This window comes from Notamacropus eugenii, chromosome 2, assembly GCF_028372415.1.
Source record: "Notamacropus eugenii isolate mMacEug1 chromosome 2, mMacEug1.pri_v2, whole genome shotgun sequence".
Lineage (NCBI taxonomy): Eukaryota > Metazoa > Chordata > Mammalia > Diprotodontia > Macropodidae > Notamacropus > Notamacropus eugenii.
In genome coordinates, this window is record NC_092873.1 from 431722140 (window position 1) to 431744870 (window position 22731).

General features: G+C 35.6%; 1 protein-coding gene across 1 annotated transcript in view; it reads right to left on the reverse strand.

Moving 5' to 3' along the window:
* The window catches only part of LOC140523148 (uncharacterized), a 77518-nt gene that overhangs the window by 14606 nt on the left and 40181 nt on the right, over positions 1-22731 (reverse strand). Inside the window, exons 8-10 of the mRNA XM_072638174.1 lie at positions 22053-22247; positions 15138-15320; positions 88-171 (exon numbers count right to left, since the gene is read on the reverse strand). Coding sequence (XP_072494275.1) covers positions 88-171; positions 15138-15320; positions 22053-22247 — 462 coding nt within the window. The remainder of the gene's footprint in view (positions 1-87; positions 172-15137; positions 15321-22052; positions 22248-22731) is intronic.

The window sequence follows — 22731 nt, forward strand, 5'->3', positions numbered from 1 at the left end:
TCAAAGAAGAGCTCCCTGGGCACAAAGAAAAAGAGAAAAAATAAAGTTAAATTAAAGTATGACATTTCATGACTGTAAAATACTTACTGGTAGTGGTGGTACTGGTGGTGGTGGTGGTACTGGTGGTGGCACTGGTGGTGGTGGTGGTTTTGACAGTGGTAGACTTAACATCTAAGAAGGGAAAAAATAAACTTGACTAAAACTTGCTCTTTCTCTGTACATTCTCTACTGTGATGATATCATCTCTTCCCAATAATCACTTCTATGCAGATGACCACAAAATCTTCGTATTTAGCCATAAGTTTTCTGATTCTGATTGTTAGGGATGCTGTTGAGATTGGTGATGAATCTCTTGAGAAGCTAATAAATTAGGACGGGTTTAATTAATCCTAACAGATTAGTATTTAGGGGCCTCTCTTGAAAAGGCAGCAGATGTAGCAGGATCAGGAAAGCTTGACTTTAAATCCTGCATCAAACACTTACTAGCTCTGTGATCCTGGGCAAGTGACTTCACCAAGCTGGGCTTCAATTTCCTTATTTGTAAAGCGGGGGAAGGGAGCTGAACTCATGGCCTTTAAAGATCCTTTCTATCTCTAAATCCATGACCTTGTGATTTCCATGGGATTAAGTAGGAAAAGGAAAAAGGAACCGTGTTATTGCAATAGGGATATACTAGATAAAAGAAAGATAAAGTAAAGATTGCTAAATACCAGTCAATACACTTATTTCAAAATATCACAGAGCTGGAAGACAGAAGATGTATGGATTACATGCAATGGATGAGAAAGATGCCAAGGTGCCTTCCACCTTTCAGATTCTATAAAGATTATGAGTATTATCATTTCATAAGAGGAACAGCATTAAAAAGGAGAAGATGAGCCTGCAGTGAGCTTGGTATGAAACCCACAAAGATGAATCATCCTGAGAGCTCAAATACTTCACTGGCATCCAAGAAATACCAAAAGAATCAGAGGAGGCTTATGGTTTGTTGGATAGATTCTCTAGCTAAGATTTATAGAAAGACATGAGCAAGCACCACAGATGATGAGGAAGCATGGATTATTAGTAAACCAGGGTAGTACCTATATTGCTGAGTTCATGGATTTCTTGAAATATTAAAGCATATGTACACATATGGGGAGGGGAGAACAGAGTTAGCTTCCCTATTAATAGTGTTCTATCACTAGACCATTGTCAGGAATTAGTTTATCAGATAAACCCAGTCACCTTGAAAAGTGCAATGATCACCTCTGAGGAGAAGGGACAAGAAGGCAAAAACATTTTAGCTAGTGAGGTAGAAAAATTAAGGGAGTAAGATGAGTTCTGAATAGCATAAGGGTAAGCTCAGTGTTAGCAGAGATATATACTAGTCTGATGGGCACTACTGACCCTCAGAGAACATTGTAATCTCCAACCAGCTTTCTCTCCACCCTGTACCCATCAAGGTGGATTAGGCTTGACTGCTGCCACGACTGAAGGGTGTGGTGGCACATGATTTTGTCAAGTCCTGTGCCCTATCTGCCAGGAAGAGGAGTTGAGTGGGAAGCAATAAAAAATAAGCCTCAATTTCAGTTCAGAGTAGTCAAGAGATCAATCAGCAGGACTGTGAAAGAAACCCTAGATGAAAATGCCAAGAGGAGAAAGGCAAAGGCAGGAAATCCGTTTGCACAGGTGTTCGGTGAGCAGGAAGTAAACTTCTGAGGACCTGGAAAGTACCTAGAAGACTCTGGGACTGCTCACAGAGCACTGTAAACTGGCGGCTCTTCACTCATCAACCTTCTTCACCATGTGCTAGCAGGACTCAGCTCTATCTTCTACTTTCTGGTATATTCTAGTCCCTCCTTCAGACTTTAAAAAGTAGATAATACCAATACTTCAAGAATCCATGATATTTGTCCCTGTGGGTACTCCCTTCACCAAGACACTATTCAATGTCTTATGACTTAGTACATGATCTTTGAGAATTGCTACAGATGAAAAATCAATCACTTTGTGCCCATGAACTTAGATGGTAGCTGATGTTACAGTCCACCTTCAGGCTCATTCTCAAAGACTTTAGATTAGTAATATTTTCCTGATTTTAAACTCCAACAGGTATAATTTTCAAGAGGCCAGGTCACATTCTTGCTGAATGATATCTTCAGGTAACATGGATGTAATTTCTTGGTTCCAAGGCCATCTCTCTATCCATTCTACCAGACTGCCTAGGTTATCCTTGGAAATATGGTACAGCTCACTTGTGCCGACCAGGCGTGTCTCCATTTTCCTCAAGGTCACCCAAAATATCACTTTCTCAGAGATTCCAGAGTTCTAAGATTTGCATCCTTATAGTACTGTCAGGAGAACATCTGTGTTTGAGTCTTTGTGCTAGGGAGAAGCTTGGGATCATAATCACAATCACAATACTACACAATTTCCTAAATGCATTACAGTCTAATCTCTTTATCTTATCAAGTTTTGGGTCTAATTCACTGTCCATCTGTAGTGTTTATCCCAAGTATGTGTACTTAGATATTAATCCATCCAACTTTACAGCATAATCTAGGAAATGGGCATTTTCTATCCATTTATTTCTTTTCCCCCCGAAGGGCTGTTAGGCTGATCTCTTTGATGACTTCATGGATCTCATTGAGAAAATTGTAATGTTCTGAATACAAGTAACCCAGTATTATCTACAAACAGGACCAGTTAGAGGAACTCACCATGTACTGGGAATCCTTGCATTTAGACCCTACACAAGATAATCTTCAGAGTCTTAGCCTATAGGATATGAGAATGTCTATAAGTTTTGAGTGAAGTTGTTTCAGTCTGTAGTTTAAAGAAACAAGATCTATACTGTACACTATTAATAGGAATCATGACATTTCTAGTTGAAAGTATCTTAGAGATAATTGAATCCAACCTTTCTTAGACATCCAAATATTGAAAACAAGAACAAATGAATCTTATTTTCAAGTAATTGTTTTTTTTAGATATTGATAAAGGAAAAATGAGAAAGAACTGAAACCCAGTGAACGGAAAGAGAAACCTAAAGACAAACTAACTTTATCTATATTTTATTTACCTATGTCTTTATTTATATATATTTATATTATATTATACATATTTACCTATATCTTTATTTATATATATTTATATTATATTATACATATTTACCTATATCTTTATTTATATATATTTATATTATATTATATATTTACCTATATCTTTATTTATATATGTAGACAAACTATCTGTTTTAGATTTTATATATTTACGTATTATTTATGTATATATGCCTAACTTTGTTTTAGATTTCATATATTTACACATACATATATGACAAACTAAGTTTATATATTTAAGATTTTAAAGTTGATCCTAACTCTGAGGTTTAAAAAAAAAAGGAATGAGGAGAGTAAGGGCACACATCTGCCTCAACTTTTCCTTCCTAGCTCTTGCATCCTTCTGTTGTTCTGAATGGAGATTTAAATAATTGAGGTAGGGAGGTATGAGCCAAGACAGAGGGAAGAAAAACTGACACCTGCTGAAATTCAGGACAAGAAGACCTATAAAGAACCTACCCTTTTCTCTCCAGGTGTGGCACACAAACAGCATTCATTCAATTATTTCATTATAGAGATTACTAGTATAAGGGATTTGTCTAAGTTCATCACAAAAAGAGGCCAATTAATGAGGTATTAAATTGACTCTACAATTCAACCATACCAAGGGATTTCTTAATGAGGTACAAATTAATCCCTTGAGTGAATCAGAGGTTGTAATGCGATATGTTGAAGAATGACAGGCAAGGCAACAAAGACACCAGCTAAGATGTCAGCGTAACAATCGCAGGGCAGCCAGACAGTGCAGCAGATGGTATCATGCCTGGACTCAGGAGGACTCATCTTCCTGAATTCAAATCTGGTCTCAGACATTTACTAGCTGTATGAACCTGGTCAAGTTTACCTCAATTTCCTTATCTGTAAAATGAGCTAGAGAGGAAGAGCAAAAACATAAAAATTTCCCTAATGAACACTAATACAAAAATTTTAAATAAAATACTAGCAAAGAGATTATAGTAATATATCACAAGGATCTTCATAATATATGGAAATGGTGATGATTTATCTGGCTTTATTTTGTATAGTACAATTTTACTAAAGTTAGTTGTGTTAGCTAGTTTATAATTTTGTTTCCTCACTGCCTATTCCAATTCCTTCTATTTCTTTTTCTACTCTTATTGCCATAGTTAGCATTTCTAATATCATATTAAATAATAGAGGTGATAATGGGCATCCTTGCTTCACCCCTGATTTTATTAGGAAGGCTTCTATCTTATCCCCATTGCAGACAACGCTTTCTGATGACTCTAGATAAATATTACTTATCATTTTGAGGAAGCTCCCTTTATTCCTATGCTCTTTAAGTGTTTTTAATAGAAATGGGTGCTGTATTTTATCAAAGGCTTTTTTTGGCATCTACTGAGATAATCATGTGATTTCTGTTGGTTGTATTACTGACATCCTAATACTGAACCAGCTCAGCATTCCTGGTATAAATTCTACCTGCTGCATCTGCTGCCTTTCAAAGAGAGGCCGCTAGATACTAATCACAACAAAGTGCAGCACCAAGAAATAGAGAAATTCCATTTAAAATAACTGTAGGGGATACAAAATACTTAGGAGTCTACTGGCCAAGACAAAACCAGGAACTATATAAAGACAATCACAAAACACTTCATACCAAGGTCAGATCCAAACAACTGGAAAAAAAAATTAATTGCTCATGAGTCAGCTGAGTCAATATAATAAAAATGACAATTCTACCTAAATTAATCTACTTATTCAGTGGCATACCAATCGAACTACCAAAAATTATTTTATAGAGATAGAAAAAATTAATAACAAATTCATCTGGAAGAACAAAAGATCAAGAATATTGAGGGAATTAATAAAAAAAAATGTGAAGGAAGGTTTACCCCATACAAATCTCAAACCATATTATAAAGTGGTAATGACCAAAACAATCTGTTACTGTCTAAGAAACAGAAAGGTGGCTCAGTGGAATAGATTAGTTACACAATACATTAGAGTAAATGACCATAGTAATCTGGTATTTAATAAACCCAAAAATTCAAACTTTTGGGACAAAAACTCATATTTTTGACAAAAACTGCTGGGAAAATTAGAAAGCACTTGGGCAGAAACATCTCACATCTCACACTGTATCCCAAGATAAAGTTGAAATGGGTACATGATCTACACATTAAAGGTGATACCTTAAAGCAAATAGTTTACCTCTCAGATCCATGGATAAGGGAAGAATTTAGGACCAAACAAAATATAGAGAGCATCACAGAAGGTAAAAATAGATAATTTTGATTATATAAAATTAAAAAGTTTTTGCACAAACAAAACCAACACAACCAAAATTTGAAAAAAGCAGGAAACTAGGGAATAAAATTTACAGTAATTTTATCTGATAAAGGACTCATTTCTCAGATATGTAGACTGAACGAAATTTATAAAAATACAAGTTGGTTCCCCAATTTGTAAATGGTCAAAGTTTATAAATAGGCAGTTTTCAGATAACAAAATCAAAGATACCTACAGTCATGAAAAAAATGTTCTAAATCACTATTGATTAGAGAAATACAAGTTAAAATAACTCTACAATACCACCTCACACCTTTCAGATTAGCAAATATAACAAAAAAGGAAAATGATAAATACTGGAGACAGTGTGGGAAAACTGTGACACTACTGCACTGTTGGTAGAGTTGTGAGCTGGTTCAACCATTTTGAAGAGCAATTTGGAACTATGTCCAAAGGGCAATCAAACTGTGCATACTTTTTTGTCCAGCAATACCACTGTTAGGTCTATATCCCAAGATTTTTTTTTAAAAGGGAAAATGACCCATTTGTACAAAAATATTTATAGCAACTCTTTTTGTGGTGGCTAAGTATTGGAAATTGAGGGGATGTCCACCAATTGGAGAGTGACTGAACAAGTTGTGGTATATGATTTTGGTGAAAATTATTGTGTTATAAGAAAGGAGGAGCAGAATGATTATAGAAAAACCTGAGAAGACACATGTGAACTTATACAAAGTGAAGTGAGCAGAACCAGAACACTGTATACTGTAAGGGCAATACTATATGATGAAGAACTCAGGAATACAATGATCCAAGACAATCCCAAAGGACTCATGATGAAAAAAATGCTATCCACTCCAGAGAAAGAATGGGTGTTGTCTGAATACAGACTTCCTTCCTTCCCTCCCTCCCTTCCTTCATGTTTTACATGCCTGCACATGTATAACATATCAGGTTTTATATATATATATATATAAACTTACCATCTCAGAGAGTGGGGGGAAAGGCAGAAAGGGATAGAATTTGGAATTTAAAACTTAAAGACAAACAAACAATGAATGTTAAAAAATGCTTTTGAATTAGAAAAAATAAAATGAGCTACAGTTAGAGCTGGAGAAGGAAATGACAAACCACTACAGTATCTTTGCCAAGAAAATCTCCAATGGGGTCATAAAGAATAGGACATCATTGAAATGACTGAACTTCAACAAATATATTTTTATATATTTAACTTTTACATATTTATGCATATAAATATATTTTACATATAAAACATGTAATAAAAATATTTTACATATTTATATTTTATTAGAAAATAACATGTAATTAAAGTGTATTTATTATAAATAAGAGAGTATTTGTAAAGTACTTTGAAAACCTCACAGTTCTATTACAGTGTTAAATGTTACCTATCAAATTATTCCATTTTATGGAGAGCTAATGTGAATAGTATTACTCTTATGACAAACCCTATAAATGTGTACAATAAAGGACCTGGTCAGAATACATAATATCTCTTCCTCTCCTCTCTTGCTTCCATGCATAATTATAATTCTGAATGTAGTTTTCTGCAGCAGGCAGTACCTGTCTCTTCTAATCTCAAAGTAATTTCTCTCTTTTGAGATTTTCAAGGTCCATAAGCCTGTATTAGGAAGGACAGAAAGGACAAAGGCAGAGAAGCTAAAGAACATTCTTGAACCTCATAGGGAACTTTAATGAATTGAGTGTTGAGCTATTGAGAAGAAGTATGGTTACCAAAGGTAAGCTAACACTTCTAAATATACATTTCTACAGCTGTTACCAGTCAGAAAAATGCAAATTAAGAACGTGAGAAGGGATTCAGAATGACTCACAATGCAAAACCATCCCTATAAGAACCTCAGTTTTTAGATGGCACCCCTAAATGCCGGGTATTAAATAAGTGGAATTAAATCTTATCTTTGCAGGCTAATATAAAGATCTGACATGGTGTCAAGTAAATATTGTTTTTAGACTTTAGATGGAATGAATACAGTTGTGGTATTAAGAAAATATTAATATATGCAGAAAAAATTTACCTTCTTATTTGGGAGATTATTAATGTCATACCTGAGATTATTGTGCCAAGTTGATTGTGTTTCTCTACAAGTGAAGCTTTTGTTACATCTGTAAGTTACAATGATCAACAATGGAAGTATTCTTCTACAACTTGTTCTAACCTATCATTATTCAAAGGATATTTATATGGGAATAATTAATAGGAAGACATGGGCAATTTTCCTTTACTTATTCCCATTATAGAGTCAGAATGTTAAGAACTAGAAGGTAGATCATCTAAAGCAGTGGTTCTCAAACTTTGTGATCAGGAACCCATGACACTCTTAAAATTATTGAGGACCCTAAATAGCTTTTGTTTATGTTTCTCATATCTATCTATATCTACTGTGCTAGAAATTTAAACTGATAAATTTTTTTGGTTAATTCATTTAAAAATAATTTTTAAAAATAGTGAGAAGACTAACATTATTTTACATATTTTTGCAAATCTCTTTAATGACTGGTTTAATAAAAGACAACTGGATTTTCCTATCTATTTCTACATTCAATCTGTTTTAGGATATGTTATTTTTTTTTAAATACATGAAGAAAATCCATTTCACACAGACATGTAGTTGAAAAAGGTAGGCATGTTTTAATTGGCAAATTACTTCTTAGTATTGTTAAGAAAATAGCTTGGACCTCTCAGACCTATTCAAAGGGTCTCAAGGACCCCCACAAATCCATGGACCAAAGCTTGAATCTCACTCATCTAGAGAACTAGAAATCATCCAGTCCACCATTATATAGACGGTAAAGTAAGGACTATAGTGGGAAACTGACTTGCTCAGTGTCACATTAGAAGGTAAGTGGCAAAGCTGGTACTCTAACCCAAGTCTTTTTGACTCCGAAGTCCACTACTCTTTTCATTTCTGCTTTGGAAACCTCAGTTTCTTCAGCCTATGAAGGACTATTTTCCATTTTAGGACAGATTAGGTTAAACAAAAAATTGTAGGGTCAACAAAAAACAGCTTCTTAGAAACCCAAGAGAAGTAATGTGAAACTTGAATTTAGTATTCATTTGACATTTTCAAATGTAAGTCACAGTAATATGAATACCATTTTTTAAAGAAGATTTTCCATTGGAACTCATGAATCCTACCTCTAAAAAATTAACTCCATAGATCTTTGTTTATGTTCTCTGGGTGCCCTCACATTATACCTCCTTGGAGACTGCATTTCTTGGCTCACTATAGCATAGCATTACCAGAAGAGTAATGATGTTAAAAAGATGATCCTTCAAAGCACTGCAGAATTTCACAAATGCAATCCAGTTTGCCTTACTATTCAGTTGTAGGCCCACGCAGTATGTATACATGCTATGTACACAACAGTCTTCATGGTTTTTTTTCCTATGCAAATGGTTAGAGGTGATATGGGTGATCATAGATCTCATTTAGAAGGCTCTTCACTCTTCTGGGACTTGACCCAGTTGGGGTCACATGGAGAGCCTCATCATTTATAGGGAATTCTACTTCTATTTGGATTCTGTGCTAAGATCCTCTATGACAGTGGTAAACACATATGGCATGCTGGTGCTTCCCTATTCTGTTCTCTCTCATCTGCATATGGATCTGTGATCTTCTTAATTTGGACGTTTACTCTAACAATGTAGATCATAAACATCCATGCCTGCCCTTCCTATGTAACCTTTATCCGTATCTTCTAATAAGTTTGCCACAGGCTGTGCATACAACATGCTGACAGCCTTCTTTGATGTCTCCCAATATCACAAGGAATCCAGTGGAACACTTGGACTGTATACTTGTCCTCCCTTCCATATCACTTTCATCACACCATTTTCTCTTCCTATGGCAAAATTTACTTCAGGTCTTCTTTGAAGTTCCTTACTGATTACCTGTTGTTGCCTGTTTGCATCCACCATACTTCTTCACTGCCCTTTGTGTGATATTTTATTTCTTCATAGAATTTTTGTGTTCCATATTTTATATTTATATAACCATGAGAGAATATTGGAACTTTTCAATCTTCTAATTTCCTGAAGGCAAATCTGATTTTCCTTCCCATTTAACTCTAGGCCCAATTTATTGTCATTTTATACTGTCAGGTTGAAATTACACACACACACACACACACACACACACACACACACACACACACACACGTAACTCACGAATGTGTTGTACATATATGTGTATTATATAGTCTACTGAGGATTAACTGTGTTCCATAGCCTTTCCATCCAATTGCATGTCATAAATTTGACAACAGACATTTTTCATCCACTTGTTATTGTCTATGTAGATGGCCAGGTCAAACTCTTAGAAGATTTAGTATCTCTTTTAGGAGACTTTGCAATATTATACAACCAATGTGATACAACCAATACAGTATCATTCACAAACAAGACCATCCGTAGGCACTCACCATTCACCAAATCAAATTTTGGTTCAATAGTTAACAAACAATAAGCTCAGTGAAATCTTGTGTTTTCTACCTATAAAGCTATGGTCTGCTATGGAATATTGTTTTCAAAAGTCTACTCATTCCCTTCTCATGTCTTCATCAAGGAGTCAGAAGAAATATTACTGTATATGGAAAAGGTAATGATCATGGGGAAGGCAGGGGCTAAACATGGATCACACAAAGGAAAATTTCTACCATAAGAAATATTTCTCTGTTCTCTATCTCCTACATGAATGGATACTTTTAAGAGTGAGGCACAACAGAAATGAAGGAGAAGGAGCAAGATCTGTAAGGCAAAAGTAGAAACTTTTTAGAAGAGGGAATTCAAAAAGTTTCTCTGGAAGATAAAGTCCATGAAGAGGGCAGAGGCTAACATGAGTATGTAAGTATGCAGAACACAAATAAAAGAATTATTCAACAAGGATCTCCTTGATAAAGACAGATATTGTTTTCATAAAGATTTGATAAAGATAGTAAAGTAGACATAGAGGAATATTATAGCTATATTTTCTTAATCTTATGATATAAAAAAGATAAAAATAAGGAAATTACATTAGGCTGAAAGGAACCACATACAATAAATCAATATTAATATTAAACTTACATGTTCTAACTGCCTTAGCATCCAAATTCATAAAAGAAAAATTAACCTTATTATAAGAAGTACTGTATATGCTATACAGTAGCTATATGCTGCTGTATATGTTATAAAAAGGATAGTATATATTACACAATAATAAGTATAGATAGTAATACAATAATAGTAGAAGACTTTAAGATACTCTCAATTTTGGACAAATTAAGAGAAAGATAAAAGAGAAAATACAGAATTAAACAATTTTCTGAAAGTTCTAAAGCCAAAAGAGTTCTAGTGTTTTCCAAATTGGACTGCCAAAGAATATACAATTTTTGTATGGAACAATCACATGGAACAATCACAAAAACTGACTCTGGGGTTTCATGGCACAGAGATATGTAAATAAGTAGAAAGAGACAGAAATACTAAATACACCTTTTACAATCCATGATAAAATAAAAATAATAATCAGTTAAAGTAACATATACAAAAGACAAAGATCCAAGGGGAGATTTAATGATGAAATCTTAAATAATGTGGTGGTCAAAGAAAAAGTCCTAGAAACAGTAATCCTGTAAAAGAAAATGATAATAATGAAACAACATAACCAAAATTTTTGTCCTTGGGGAACAATTATATCTCTAAATACATATATTAACTAAATAGAAATGGAGGTGACTAATGAACTGAATAGTACTTTAGAAAGTTAACAAGCAAAATCCAAACTAAAGCACAAAATAAGCACCAGAAGAGGTATTGTAAATAAAATAGATTTTAGAATCAATAACCCAAAGCTCTCCTTGAACAGACAACAAAATTGGTAAACTTTTAGCTAATCTAGTAAGAGAACAGAAAATCAAATTAACAAAATAGAAAATGAACGAGGTAAAATCACAACAAAACTAGAAGAAATAAAAATAATTATCAAAATCTACTATATGGTTTTATGCTAATAAGAGAGAACAACATGAAAGACGCATATCTTCAGAAATATTAAATATTCTTTCTAGTAGAACATTAAAACAGAGACCTTAAATAATTCAATCTCAGAAAAGGAAAAAGAACTTGAAAAACTAAAATAAAACTTGTGGTTCTGATGGATTCATAACGAAATACTATCAAATTTTCAAAGAACATGTGATACCAATACTACACAAACTATTGTTAGAAGTTGAGAAAGAAAGCACTTTACTACCCTTGTTTTATGAGACAAATATAGTCCTAACACCTAAATCCAGAAAGCAAAGAACTACAAATCAATATCATTAATGAATATCAGTTTATACATTATCCTATCAAAAAGTCTATAGCAATTCACCTAGGAAATCATTAAGCCCAACTTGGATTTATACCTGGAAGACAACAGGGCTGGAGAACCTGTGGCCTCGAGGCCACATGTGGCCTTCTAGGACCTTGGGGGTGGCTTTTTCACGGAGTCCAAGTTTTACAGAAGAAATCCTTTTATTAGGGGGATTTGTCCTGTGAAGTTTTGATTCAAAGGGCTGTATCTCATTTTAGAACATCAAGGGAAATGAAGGAAATAAATGGGTTTTGAGTAATGAGTAAAATGTTTAAGATCTTAGCATCCTGCTTTGTATTCGGAAGGTGCTTATGTTTACTGAATTAAAACATTTACAAATTTGCTAAAGTTGTTACTAATAAAGAAGAAAAAATACTAGATTTGGAGTCAGAAGACCCGTGTTTGATAATCACCAGCTTTTGTTCTTTATAAACTCTATTGCCTTGCTGAAGTACCATAGCTACTCTGAACCTCACTAAAATCTCATTTCTAAAATGAGTGAAAGAGGTAAAGAGCTTGGCTAGAATACCAGATAATCTCTAAGGTCCCCAAGATCTTGATAAGAGCACTCAGGAATTACTCCACTGAAGTTCTCTTCCTCTCTAAATTTACATCAAGTGGTAAAGAACAACTCCTTCATCCTTGTACTGATATGAAAAATAGTCAAGACATATTTGTACCCAGGCAAAAAACCGGAAAACATAATCCTGTGGTCAGGATGACCACATGATGACTGGTCAGAGACAGGAATGCCAATGTAAACATGTGAGGGCATACTGCCCATTATCAGCACCAACATCACAATAAAAACAAAACACTTAAGAACTGGAATTTGGCACCCTCCTGCTCTCTCCTTGGAGGAGTGGGGTGGAAAAGTATGAAATATTCCTGCTACTGTGAAATTCCACGAACGTGTAGGTCAGTTTTGCTGAAGTGCTTTTCTCCCCTTTCCCCCTTTCTTTTCTTTTGTTTGCAACAAGGCACAGCTGTCTGGGTAGGGGAAGGAGGAGGGAGACATTGAGAAATGGATTCATCTCAGAAGCAGTATCTCTAGATATAAAAATCCAAAATATATCTGTAAAAATTAAGGGCCAACAAAAACCAACCGACCACAATCACATCACAACCACAATAAAATAATGTTTACTGGTCAATGACTGCTGGGACTTAAGCTAAGAAACCTAACTGTATGGGTAAATCCAAGAGGAGGAGTGGAAGAAGTCTTCTCTTCCCCATACTTTTAAAAAGCATTCTATTAGATCAGAGGGAAGAACTTGACAGAGAATTGAATTCATTTGAATGTACTGAAAGGGAGCTTGTCTGACCTCCATGAAACTTTTAAGTGCCATTGAACATCATCTCTTTTCCCTCAAAGTTTCCATAGCTCTTTGGTAGCCCTTGAATTGTATTACATTTATGTAGATAAATACATATATTAAAAATTATTAAATAACTTCACATTTATTATATTTATTTGCGGACATATATTAACTCTCCCATGATACTGTAAACTCCAGGAGGGAAGCAACAACAAATGCTCGAGCATGTGGTTTAAGATAAAGACAGCTGGTTGCTGATGCTTACCAGTTATGTAGCTATAGGCAAGTACCTAAGCTTTTCTGAGCATTGGTTTCCTCACATGTAAAATTGGGTGGGGGCTTATTTCATTGAAATGCGTAACTCAAGTGAAGAAATATCCTCTATTGATGCATCACATCAACTTCTTCCTAATATCATGTTTCCAACCTAAACGAGTTGCTTTGAGGATGACATTTTCAGGGTTTTGACACATAGTCAATTATGTATATTGAAGCATAGCAGTACAGAAGTATATTATGAAGAATAGTTTATTCTGCCACACTATGTAAATGCGACCTATTGTTATGTTGTGAAAAATATTTGCTGAAGAGAATCATATTCTGGACAATAAAAAGAAGAACAAACATATAAGTATGTATGTTGGAAAAAATGTAAAAAGTCTTTCTTAGTCTTCATCACACTGTGGTTCGTTGCAATCATTAAAAGCAAAAAAGTTTTGCTTTGAATTTCATTACTTCCAACAAGAGTGCTGAATAGTTCTTGGGATGATGGCTTTTTAGTTGAAATTTGGCCAAGTCTATCTCAAGAAATTTATGAAGCCCACTCTAGGATGGTTCAGTGTTTCTAACGGCCTCACCTTATAACATAAACATTGGTTGGAAAGGAAATGGGGGAACAGGGGTGGTGAGATAGTGGGAAAAAGGAAAAGAAGGTATATGTGGCCAGACAGACTCTCCCAAATCGCTCGCTTTTCTTCTGTGGGAGACTTCTGATCATTAATTTGGGGATTCAGAAAGATAAGGAAAACAGCAGCGCAAAGCATAGCACTACTGGCCACAAAGAGAGAACTGACCGATGTTTTAGGGTGTGGATGCTGCTGGAATGGTTGCCTAAGCCTCCACCTGTTGTGATGGATAGACTGAGAAAACAGATAGCAAAAATACATGCTGCTTATTGGCACTGGGAGTTGGTACTGCCAGGCCAAGCCAAGGCTGGCATTGAGAAGGGATACCTGGGCCCCAGGACTAGTAGGTTTGAAAGCTATGCCACCTGGTGAAATTCCCCCAACATCTTTGTGAACTAGCTGATAGATTCTGTGATCCCTAAAAAGTGTCCTAGGCTTATAATTCCTACCTCTATTGTTTTTGCTTCTTAGAGAAAGCAGAAGGGGGTTTGTGATTTCAGTAGTAGAGAGTTTTCTTCTTATTTTTATTCTGTATGATGAAATGTATATAGCCACAGGGTACATTGCCTCTGAAGTTATATTTTAAAAAGTTATATAAAATATAGAAGTCAGTTAGATTGAAGATTAATTCCTAGATACAGGGTAGAGATGAAGCCAAGAAGAAAGTTATGTGGAGACTTCCATCATTTTAACATTTCAGAGTACAGTCAATTTCTTTATCTCTAGACTAATTTTTCAATCTGGCCAGTGTTCTGCCTGCAAACTCTGGACACTCAGGAAGGAAAGAACAAAGGAAGGTAACAAGCATTTAGTAAGTGCCTACTGTGTACCAGGTACTGTGCAAATCACAAGCCAAATATGATCACATTTGATCCTCACAACAGCCCTGGGAGGTAGGTGCTATTATTATCACCCTTTTACTGATGAGGAAACTGAGGCAGACAGAGGTTAAATGATGTGACCATGGCCACACAGCTAGTAAGTGTGGATTTGTACCCAAGTGTTCCTAAGAATCCTAAGTAACAAAAACCAATGTAAAACAGCATAATTACTAGTATATTTAAATAGCAAAAAAAAAAAAATTGTTTTCTTATTGCCACCCAATGAAGTCACAGAGATTTTGCAGATAATAAAAAAAGGAAGTGCTGCTTCTCGTTCTCCAGTGCTGGTCCTTACCTCGTATACACCGTGGAACACTAGGAACCCAATTGTTGTCAGGACCACAGGTAATCTTTTCCTCTCCTTCCATGTAAAATCCAGAACTGCATTCCAAGATGATTGTTTCTTTATATGTATAAGGTGGCCTTCCTCCAGACAGCAGGTGTCCATCTGGGAAAACTGGACTTTCACAACGGACAACTGAAAATTAAATGAATCATATCATTTTACACTGCAGTGGGGGATGTACTGAAAATAAAGACTCAAAAAGAACTCTCTGTAAATAACTACCTTTTTTGTCTATTGAAAGAATACCTGCTACAGTCAGCTTTTCATTTTTGTGTCTTTTTTGTTCATGTCATATTATAATGTGAGGTTGCAGCACTGGGACAAAAGTGAACCACCAAAACGGTATTTTCAGATCTAATTTAATTTGTAAAGCTAATAAAAAGTTAGTAACCTCATCACTAATAAATTAATAAAGTATATGGTACTGTACTAGGTGGTATGGGGCAGTGGTTAGAAGAATGTTTAAAAAATGATTCCTACAAGTCATTTATAAAGAAGGTAAACCAAAGTTATTAATAGGAATTTATAGACTATAAAGTGGTAGTGGTTGTCTAGTTGTTTCAGGCATTCCTGACTCTTCGTGACCCCATTTGGGGTTTTCTTGGCAAAGACACTGGAGTGGTTTGCCATTTTCTTCTCCAGTTCATTTTACAAATGAGAAAACTGAGCCAAAGAGCAAACAGGGTGAAGTGATTTGCCCAAAGTCACACAGCTAGAAAGTGTCTCAGGCCAGATCTGAATTCAGGAAGATGAGTCTTCCTGACCCTAAGCCTGGCACTCTGTCCACTGTGCCACCTAACTGTCCATATGCGGTAGAAGTGCATGTAAATTTCTATAACATGCACACAGACTCTGTCAATACAAAAAGAGTTATAGGATGTAAGGATTACACTGACACAGCAGAGATCAGAAGAGGAAACACAGTCAACAAAATGTTATGTTAAAATTATGTTTTTATCTTTTTAGTGAATTGCAAAGTAGTTCATAGTTTTTATTTTGTGTAATAAATGAAATGGATGAAAATTATTTATTAAGAGTTTATGGGGGGGGTGGAGCCAAGATGGTGGAGTAGAAAGACACAGATATGGAGGCTCTCCCCATACAGCCCATAAAATACCTGTAGAGAGGGACTGTCAACAAATTCTGGAGCAGCAGAAGTGGAGAACAGATTGGAGGAGATTTCCAGGCCAGGGTGACCTGAAAGGCCCATGGGAAACGTTTGTTGCACGACGTGGAGCGGAGCCCAGCTCAGCCTTGGCTGCGGCATGTGGTTCGCAAACAGCCCTCGGGGACAGAATCTCCAGTCACAGCAGCAGCAGGATCGCAGATGCCTCAACCCACAGGCACCAAAGGTCAGTGATGGGATTTTTTTCAGCTTGCCAGGAAGGGAGAAGGGCCTTCCCATTGCAGCTGCCACAGAGCCCACATTGGCAGGTGCAGCAACCATATCCATTGTTGGAGTGTAAAAACCCTGGAGGCACTGAAGAGCTGATTCTTGCCTTGGCCCTGTGCAGAGGCCCTGGGGGAGCTGGTCTTTGTCTCACACCTAATGGTGGCCCTGCCCATCCAGCTTATCTGAAAATCAGCTCCCAGTGCTGACTTGGTAGAACTGGAGGCCAGGTGACTGTGGAGAGGTAACTGCTAAGGTTCTGGGCACAAAAATCCCTCCCTGTGCCCAGACCAGAACATGCTTGATTTCATTGGTGGAAAAAATGGAAGTAAAATAAAATTGTAAAGCATTTAGCTCAGTGCCTGGCACACAGTAAGCACTATATAAATGTTAGCCATTAATATTTATTGTCATTGTCTCATTCAGCCTGAGCAACAATCTCATCCTTCCTTTGATCCTTCTCTCTTCCTATTAATTATAAAAATCCCTTTTGTCATCCTCAGCATTCATCACCAGCTGTAGCTCATTCTGAGTTGAGCACTCTTGACACCATTCTTATGGGATTATGACATTTTTGTAAGACCATGACACTTTATTAGAATTCATTCTCCATTATTTGCTTTTGCTTCCATATTCCATATGCCTTTTATTATTTATAAATGTTTTACTGATAACTTTGGTTCATAGATCATAGTCTCTTCTGTATATTTCAATATACATATCATAAAGTAAAACCACTAAGCAAAAACAACTAATACAGTGACAGCATCTGACAATCACACCTGTCTTGGAAAAATTTAAGTTGGCCAATGAATTTCCTGTACATTGACACTGGTATCTTTCTATACTCTTCCCATTTCTTCCTCAGCAGAATAAATTCTTTTGAAGTCTTCAGAATTTTTCTTCCTTTACTGATTTTCATCTTAATATTTTAGCCTTTTCTCATACCTCCCCCCTCAATTATAGGGGGATTAGTAGGATGGATAAATTTAAAAAATCTTTTTACTTTAATAATTAAAATATGTAAAAATAGACTCTGCTCATGAGAATATCTTCTCATACCATGCGACTCCACGTCAACCTCCCCCCAACCTATTCTGTTCTTTTTGAAAAAAAGCACATTCTAGTCCTGCCTGCTTAATGATCCTCAATCTACCAAATCGCAGTGATATCTTGGAAGTTGATTTTCTCTCTTTATATTAGGATTGTTTTTTCATTTTTAATACACATATTTTGTTTATTTAACTTAAAAAGGCTTGGTTTGTAAACCAAGACTAAAGTGGAGAGAGAGTTGGTATATGACTTTTTTGTTCACAGATGACTGTGTATTCAGTGTAGCCTCTGAGGCTGAGATGTAACAAAATATGGATCAATTCTGTGCCACTTGTGCTAATTTTGACCTAACAATTAACACCAAGAAAACAGAGGTTCTCCACCAGCACTGCACCATCCAGGCTGCCTACAAAACTGAAGGTCTATAGAACCTTTGTGTGGACCTCATTGTTGTATGTCTGTGAAACCTGGACAGTATACCAGCGCCATGCCAAAAAAACTGAATTGTTTCCATATTAATTGGCTTAGGAGATTCTGAAGATCACTTGACAAGATAAAGTATTAGACACTGAGGGCTTTTCTCGAGATGAACTGCCAAGCATTTAACCTCTATTGTAGATGCAGTTTGGAAGGGCTGGCCACATTGTTTGAATGCCAACCACACATTCACCTAAAAGACAATTTTACACAGAGAACTCACACAAGGCAGATGCTCACCTGGAGGTCAGAAGAAACGATATGAGGATCTTAAAGTTTCTTTGAAGAACTTTGGACTCAATTGTGAGACATGGGAGACAATGGCACAGGACCACCCAGCATGGTGTGCCCTAATTAAAGAAGGCTTTGCGCTCTATGAGCAAAGCAGAATTGCGGTAGCTCAAAAGAAACATGAGATGTGCAAATTTAAAGACATCTCTACTCTACATGTTCACATGGACTATTTGTGTCTGACCTGTGGTAGTCTTCCATGCTTACATTGGTCTGATCAGCCACAGTCAGACACACTGCGCCTTAACTCCAACATAGGGATGTCATTTTGGTTTTCTTCAGCATGAAAACAAACACCTCACGCTGTGTATATTTGTATAGGAACATTTAAGGACATAAGTTTTATTTTTGGCTTTCTTCTAAGACTTTGTCTCCAGAGCATTTTTAGACCTTTCTGTTGCTATCTATCCTCCTATTCTTTAGGTATTTGGATTGGTAGATATATGTCACAAGTTTCCTCCATTCTCCTCTCTTTTTAAGTAAAGCCTTCTTAAGCAGTTTTGTAAGACTTCAGGTAAATATGTATGTATATACATACATACATATTTACCTGAAGTCTTACATATATATATATATGTATGTATGTATGTATGTATGTATACCAGTCTTATATACATTTCATCCCACTTTATGTGCATTATTATATATTACACTGAAGTAATGGTCTAAAAATCCAAATCTTGTTATCACCTTTCTGAAATCTTATCTTCAGGTGACATCACTGAGAAAAATACTACCTGTAGTCCTAAAGTCTTTGGTTTCTTGCTTAGAGCTTCAGAATTTTTAGTAACACTTTGTAGGTTCCATTTAACATTATAATTTATCCCCATATTAATCACAAGAAGTAGTAGTAATTGTTAGGTTAAACAAGTCTCTGGAGGTTCTCCATAATACTTTAGGCACCTGTCCTAGAAAAGCAGAAAACCTTTCTACTGTTAATATTAGGTTGACAAAAAACTGATTCTGTATGTTACCATTACTTGTATCATTTAGTTGGAACTTTAGTGAATAATCTTTCCTTTGATGCTATCTATGGATTCATATCATGATGCTCGGGAATATAAAAAGTTACTTCCTCTGGAAAGCGTTCACTTCTCCCTTTACAGGAAAAGTCTCATACCTGTAACTTATCTTCAAGTATTCAGTGGTGCTTCTTCCCTTTCTTCTCTGTCTCATATTTTCCTATACTTCAACCTTCTAACACAAGTCAGGATTCCCTTTGCCTCTTCAGATTATTTTTCTTCTTTGTTTTCTATCAGTAAATTCTTTGGTTCCTTCAAGGAATATGTCAATAAATTCCATCTGACAAATGATTATTTAGCACATATCGTGAGCAGATCTGGAGAGTAGACAGGTTTTCTTTCAACCTTTTCGCCTTCTCTAGGTTGGATGCCAAACTACACTTTGTATATATACAGCAGTTATTTGACAGGAGCAATATCATTCTCTGGCCAGTTATTGATTGGCCAACAATAGGTCCCAGTCCAGGCCTCACTTGACCATTGTTTGGGCCCTGATGACTCAGAGTAAGTATAAATAGCAACTGTTTTTGTTTTGACCAGAAACTCTGAGGGTCTTCCCCTTCCAGAATGATTTTTTTTTTGACTAGGTAAAAGAGGCCAGTCTTTATCTCATTTCTTACTTAGCCTTAATGACCGATTGGGCATTGCTTCAGTCAAACTAAGACCAGTTAAAGATCTTAGTTTAAGAAGGCCAAGGTCACTGCATCCAAGGCCATCGCCAGTCATCCTAATCTATATTGTCACAGAATCCAGATGGCTCTCAAAGAGAGAGTGAGGTTGGCGATTCCACACAGCCGTCCCTCACTTAAATCTAATTCAATTGCAAGTCATAGCATCACCTTCCTGATGTCATAGTCCTCTTCAAGAATGAAGGTCAAACAACAACAAGGACAGTATAAAATTCTTCTTGTCCCCCTCCAAAATAAAAGCAAGATCCTCTAGCCTGCCTAACTTCTCCTAGCTAACTCATCTGGCCAGCTGCCTGGTGGCAGTGTCGTTCACTCACGTCAGGGTTCAGTCTCGGGAGGCTCCTGCTCAAACTTGATTTATAGTGCTTTTCCCTCAGGTTCTCTTCAGAAGACACTAATATGCTTAATCTCCTTTGATTAGCAATTAACTGCTTTCTACTAAAGAACCAATACAACAAGAACTTTACCCAGTGTTATGTTTGAAATGGGATCATCATGCAAAAATGAATTAGCAGTCACTGAATTCTTCCTTCATACTCTTTTCTCCTGCTGCTCAGACTTTACAGGTTTCCTTTAATCTTCTTGTTTCTGTCTCTGCTAATGTTTTCCTACATGTAGGATCTGATTACCTACTTTGTTTTCTTATTTTGATTGATATGGCTAGGTTTATAACAAACATTTTTTAAAAGAGGTATTTACATCAGAGTGCTGTCTTTTGAATCTCAAGAATATACAATTGTGCTAGGCCAAAACAAAGAGAAAAATGGAGAATGTTTTAATTTTCATTTTTTTTCTGGGTGACCCTGGGCAAATAAATTAATAACTGCCTCAATTTCCTAAACTATAAAATGAGAATAATAAAAGCACTTACCTCTCAGGGTTGTTGTGAAGATAAAATGAGATAGTATTTGTAAAGCACTTTGCAAATCTTACACTATATAAATGCTAGTAATTATTATTACTGAAAGGGTAGATTCACATTTCACATTAAATAAACCAACTTAATAAAATAAATCAAATAAACCAATGTAATATGTAAACATTATATCAAAATTAATAAACTGGGATTGTTTTTACATACAGATGTTTAGCTACATGAATCTACCTAGACATCACTCTTCCTTAATTTCCAAAGTTTGAGGACAATGACAGAATATTTTCTAAGGAAGCTAATTAAGAGAAATGTTTTTTATGGTTTTGGGGACTTAAATTGTAGAGTTGTGATATATATGTATATATGTATACACACACATGTATATGTACATGTACGTATGTGTATATGTATATATTTGTGTATGTATATGTGTGTATATATGTATATGTGTATATATGCATGTGTGTATATATGCATGTGTATATGTATATATGCACATATATGTACACATATGTGTATATGTGTGTATGTATATATGTGTGTATATATATGTATATATGTATATAAAACCCTTCCCTTCCTTTATATCTGCTTCCAAAATATCTTATATGTACATTTTCTCTACTCTGTTAGAAGGTAAGCTTTTTGAGAGTAGGGACTATTTCATTTTGTTTGTCTCCCCAATACCTCGCAGTCTGACATAATGGACTCTTACTACTTACTGAATGAATGGTTCAGTCTGTGTATGTAGATATGAACTGATATGAACTCTGCTGGTCAAAGGTGAGGGTAACAAATGAAACTAACTGATGATACCATTTATATATGTATGTTTAAAGAAAAGGGATTCATAAAGAGAACTATACAAATATGCAAATGCGGGTCTATAGCAGGTCTTCAAATGTTTATACTTAATCTTCTTAAGGAGTATAGCAGCAGTAGTATTAACTTTTAAAACAATAATTAGCATCTTCCTTCATTTTCCAGGAATGCCTAACATCATTATTTTTTTAACTTTCTTTTCATGTGTATATAAATCAACAAATCAAATTCATAAAAATGAGTCACCTTTGCATTGAGGGGGAGGGCCACTCCATTCTCCTTCTTTCATGTTGTAAGTAGTACAATGGATGGATTCATTTCCAATAAGTGAATATGTTTTATCACATGTATATCTCACTGATGATCCATAAGTAAAAAAATCTTGAAAAGCTCCTGTGTGTTGCCCATTGGGAACATTTGGAGGTGGATGACAGTTGATGACTAAAAAAAACAAACAAACAAGTGCAAAGGTAACTCAATAGTAGTCTGAATACTTGAATAAGATTTTTTCAAGATTCTTCTCTTCCCTCCTTCTCTTTTCCCCCAACCCCCACCCATAAGCATTATGTCATAGTAGAAAGGCCTCCTCAGTCAGGAAGACATATGTTAAGTTCTCTCCCTGATGCATACATGCACCCTGAGCATGTTACTTAACTTCTCAAAGCTCTGAGCAACTCTCTTATATTGTAAACACACAAATCAACAGAGAATCTCATAAAGACAGAAGCAAAAATGAAGAAAAACTCAAAGAGACATTGTAACATATTATACTATGTATATTATAATAACAAAATTATGGTGGAAAATGAACCACAATGAAGAAAAGAATTTAAGTCCCTAAAGATTATGAAGCAATAGAGGGTAAAAAAAAAACCCCAACAACCCCAGATTGAGTCAAAGAGAAAAATTCTGAAAAGATATTAAG